Source organism: Miscanthus floridulus, chromosome 17 (assembly GCF_019320115.1).
Source record: "Miscanthus floridulus cultivar M001 chromosome 17, ASM1932011v1, whole genome shotgun sequence".
NCBI classification, from domain to species: domain Eukaryota; kingdom Viridiplantae; phylum Streptophyta; class Magnoliopsida; order Poales; family Poaceae; genus Miscanthus; species Miscanthus floridulus.
Genome location: NC_089596.1, coordinates 109,985,711 through 109,990,277, shown reverse-complemented (window position 1 = coordinate 109,990,277; position 4,567 = coordinate 109,985,711). Strand labels below are relative to the sequence as shown.

Here is a 4,567-nt window from a genome sequence, read left to right as displayed (position 1 = left end):
GATAGGGAGGCCTCGGCTTGTCCTGAACCCGCTCGGGCACCGACAATCAATAGGGTCCCCTTACTACACGACCGCCTCGGTAACCGACACGAGGCGCAGGGCGACCACAAGGTGGTCAGCAAGCGATGGCGCCATGACAATGAGGGGTCCGCCCGAGGCTACCATCCACACTGAGGTGGCCGCTACGATAGTCGGGAAGACCGCAGTCCTTCCCCTGAGCCGCCTGGTCCTCGAGTCTTTAGCAGAGCCATCCGTGCTGCTCATTTTCTAGCCCGATTTTGGCAACCGGCCAACCTCATGAAGTACAACGGCGAAACCAATCCCGAACTTTGGCTAGCCAATTACCGCCTAGCTTATTAGCTAGGTGGCATGGACGATGACCTGCTCATCATCTACAACCTCCCATTGTTCCTGTCAGACTCGATGCGAGCCTGGCTCGAACATCTCCCTCCCACACAGATCCACGACTAGCACGACTTGGTAAGGGTCTTCGTCGGGAACTTTCAGGGCACATACGTGTGCCCTAGGAACTCCTGGGACCTCAAAAGTTGTCGCTAGGGCCTGGACGAGTCTCTCTGAGACTTCATCCGACACTTCTCCAAGAAATGCACTAAGTTGCCAAGCGTTGGCGACTCGAAAATCATCCAGGCTTTCCTCTCCGGCACCGCCTACCGGGACCTGGTCCGAGAATTGGGCCAGAATGTGCCAACCTCGGCGGCCGCACTCCTCGACATCGCCACCAACTTTTCCTTGGGCGAAGAGGCCGTTGGGGCCATCTTCCCCGACAACGACGCCAAGGGGAAGCGGAGGGACGAGGCCCCTGGGGCCTCGACTCCCCACCTCCCCAAGAAAAAGAAGAAGGGTCACCAGGGGAAGCAGGAAGTCCTCGAGGCCGGCCTAGTCACGGCCGTAGAGCACAAAAATCCCCGAGGCTCTAGAGGCCCCGGGCTCTTCGACGATATGCTTAAGAAACCCTACCCTTACCACCAGGGCCCGGTGAAGCATGCCCTCGAAGAATGCACCATGCTCCGATGTTACTATGCCAAGCTCGGGCTCCCCGACGATGATGCTAATAGGAGGGGCACCGGCAACAAGGACAACGACAAGGACAACGGATTCCCCAAGGTGCACAACGCCTTCATGATCTTCGGCGGGCCTTCAGCGTGCCTCAAGGCACGCTAGCGGAAGAGGGAGCGCCAGGAGGTCTTCTCGGTGAAGGTGGCCGCTCCCTGGTATCTCAACTGGTCTTGGGAGGCAATCACCTTTGACCGGGATGACCATCCTAATTATGTCCCAAACCCCGGGCATTACCCACTTGTCGTCGACCCCATCATCAGCAACACCTGGCTCACCAAGGTATTGATGGACGGAGGCAGTGGCCTCAACATCTTCTACGCCAACACCCTAGAGCTCCTAGAGCTCGACCAGTCGTAGCTCCGAGGTGACGCCGCGCCTTTCCACGGCATTGTGTTGAGGAAACGCACGTGGCCCCTTAGGCGCATCGACCTGCCCATCTGCTTTGGTACTCCCTCCAACTACTACAAGGAGGTCCTCACCTTCGAGGTGGTTGGGTTTAAGGGAACATACCATGTCATCCTAGGGTGGCCGTGCTACGCCAAGTTCATGGCGGTCCCCACCTACACGTACCTCAAGCTCAAGATGCTAGGCCCCAATGGCGTCATCACTGTCGAGTCCACGTATGAGCATGCATATGACTGCGATGGTGAGTGCATCAAGTACACCGAGGCTGTCGTAGACGCCAATACCCTCATCGTCAACCTTGACCGACTCGGTAGCGAGGCGCCCAACTCCAAGCGTCGCGCCAGGACATTCGAGCCCACGGAGGCTGTCAAGCTCGCCCCGGTCAACCCCACCTGCCTCGACGATCGGGCACTAAGGATAAGCGCCACCCTCGACATCAAATAGGAAGTCGTGCTCATCGACTTTCTCTGCACGAATGCCAATATGTTCGTATGGAGTCCCTCAAACATGTCGGGCATACCGAGGGAGGTCGTCAAGCAAGCCTTAGACATCCGGGCCAGCTCCAGGCCGGTGAAGCAGTGCCTACGCCGATTCGATGAGGAAAAGCACAGGGCCATCGGCAAGGAAGTGCAGAAGCTTTTGGCGGCTGGATTCATCAAAGAAGTATCCCATCCAGAGTGGTTAGCTAATCCTGTATTAGTTAAGAAGAAAAATGGGAAGTGGAGAATATGTGTAGACTACACCAGTCTAAACAAAGCATGTCCAAAAGTCCCTTTCTCATTACCTTGAATTGATCAAATCATTGACTCTACTGCGGGATGTGAAACCCTATCCTTCCTTGATGCGTATTCCGGTTACCATCAGATCAAAGATGAAAGAGTCCGACCAGCTCGCGACTTCTTTCATCACACCATTTGGCATGTACTGCTATGTGACTATGTCGTTCAACCTCAGAAACACAGGGGCCACATACCAGTGGTGCATGACCCATGTCTTTGGCGAGCACATCGGGCAGACCATCGAGGCCTACGTGGACGACATCATGGTCAAGTCTAGGCAGGCCAATGATCTCATCAGTGACTTGGAAATAGCCTTCAGATGCCTTAGGGAAAAGGGCATCAAGCTCAACCCCGAGAAGTGTGTCTTCGAGGTCCCCCAAGGCATGCTCTTAGGGTTCATAGTCTTGGAACGAGGCATCGAAGCCAACCCAGAGAAGGTCTCAGCCGTGACCAACATGGGACTGATCTGAGACATCAAGGGAGTATAGAGGGTCATGGGATGCCTTGCGGCCCTAAGCCACTTCATCTCACGCCTTGGCGAAAAAGGCTTGCCCCTGTACCGCCTCTTAAGGAAATCAGAACATTTCTCTTGGACCCCCGAGGCCGAAGAAGCCCTCACCAAACTCAAGGCATTGCTCACCAATCCTCCCGTCTTGGTACCGCCGGCCAATGGCGAGGCCCTCTTACTCTATGTCACCGCAACGACCCAAGTGGTCAGCGCGGCCGTAGTGGTCGAAAGGCAAGAAGAGGGGCATGCTCTACCCATCCAACGACCTATTTACTTCATCAGTGAAGTGCTCTTTGAGACCAAAACACGCTACCCCCATATCCAGAAACTGATCTACGCTGTGGTCTTGGCTCGACGCAAGCTGCATCACTACTTCAAGTCCCACCAGGTGACCGTGGTATCGTCTTTCCCCCTGGGAGAGATAATCCATAACCAGGAGGCCTCGGATAGGATAGCCAAGTGGGCCATCGAGCTCATGGGGGAGGCTCTGTCCTTTGCCCCTCGAAAAGCAATTAAGTCTCAGGTCTTGGCCGATTTCATGGTAGAGTGGACCAACATCCAACTACCACCTGCCCAAGTCCAGGCGGAATGCTAGACCATGTACTTCAACAGGTCCCTAATGAAGACCAGGGTGGGCGCGGGTCTGCTCTTCATCTCACCCCTCAGAGTACATATGCGCTACATGATTTGGCTCCACTTCACCACCTCCAACAACGTAGCCGAGTACGAAGCCCTCATCAACGGCTTGCAGATCACCACCGAACTTGGAGTACGGCGTCTTGACGTACGGGGTGATTCGTAGCTCGTTGTCAATCAGGTGATGAAGGAGTCGAACTGCCATGACCCCAAGATGGAGGCGTACTGCAAGCTAATACGTCGCCTTGAAGACAAGTTCGACGGTCTCGAACTCAACCACATCGCGCGTAAATTCAACGAGGCCACGGATGAACTGGCAAAGATGGCATCGGCACGGGCCCTAGTCCCCCCAAACGTCTTCGCCAGGGACCTCCACAAACCTTCCATTGACTATGCCTCAGCGGTGGAAGAGGGCCCAGCGGTCGAGGCCCCCGCAGGGCTCGAGGCCCCCTCTATTGCCGAGACTGCTTCGGTCGAGCCCGAGGTCATGGAAGTCAACACAGAGCCTCCCGAGGCCAACCAGGGCATGGACTGGCGAGTCCCATTCCTTGATTGCCTCATCCAAGGGGAGCTTCCCGCTGATAGGACTGAAGCCCGACGGCTTGCTCGGTGAGCCAAGACTTACATTCTCAATGACGGCGAATTGTACAGGCGAAGCCCATCTGGCGTCCTCCAACGATGCATCACTACCGAGGCAGGTCAAGCCTACTTTGGGAATTGCACGTGGGAGCCTATGGGCACCATGCGGCACCTCGGATGCTTATCGGAAACACCTTCCGCCAAGGGTTCTACTGGCCAACAGTGGTTGCTGACGCCACCAAGCTCGTACGCTCCTGTGAGGGATGCCAGTACTACACATGGCAGATGCATCTCCTGGCTCAAGCCCTCCAAACCATCCCTATCACATGGCCATTCGTCGTGTGGGGGCTCGACATGGTTGGGCCTCTACAGAAGGCCCCCAGGGGCTACACCCATCTGCTAGTAGCAATCGATAAGTTCTCCAAGTCGATCGAGGCTCGTCCGATCAATCGAATCAAGTCCGAGCAAGCGGTGCTATTCTTCACCGATATCGTCCATAGGTTTAGGGTTCCGAACACCATCATCACCGATAATGGGACACAATTCACTGGCCAAAAATTCCTGATGTTCTACGACGACCACC

The 4,567-nt window shown here is 55.7% G+C and overlaps 1 protein-coding gene across 1 annotated transcript; it reads left to right on the top strand.

Moving 5' to 3' along the window:
- Positions 1 to 1,023: 1,023 nt before the first annotated feature.
- Positions 1,024 to 1,926, top strand: LOC136516181 (uncharacterized). The gene is made up of 2 exons (XM_066509548.1): positions 1,024 to 1,163; positions 1,497 to 1,926. Exons 1-2 carry the CDS (start codon positions 1,024 to 1,026, stop codon positions 1,924 to 1,926), a joined length of 570 nt encoding a protein of 189 aa, XP_066365645.1.
- The last annotated feature ends 2,641 nt before the right edge of the window (positions 1,927 to 4,567 follow it).

What these genes read in the sequence shown, in the direction of transcription:
- LOC136516181 (XM_066509548.1), top strand. Translation starts at nt 1,024, where the DNA reads ATGCTCCGATGTTACTATGCCAAGCTCGGGCTCCCCGACGATGATGCT. An exon ending in ATCTTCGGCGGGCCTTCAGC is followed by an intron (nt 1,164 to 1,496) that starts GTGCCTCAAGGC and finishes GTGGCCCCTTAG; the next exon opens with GCGCATCGACCTGCCCATCT.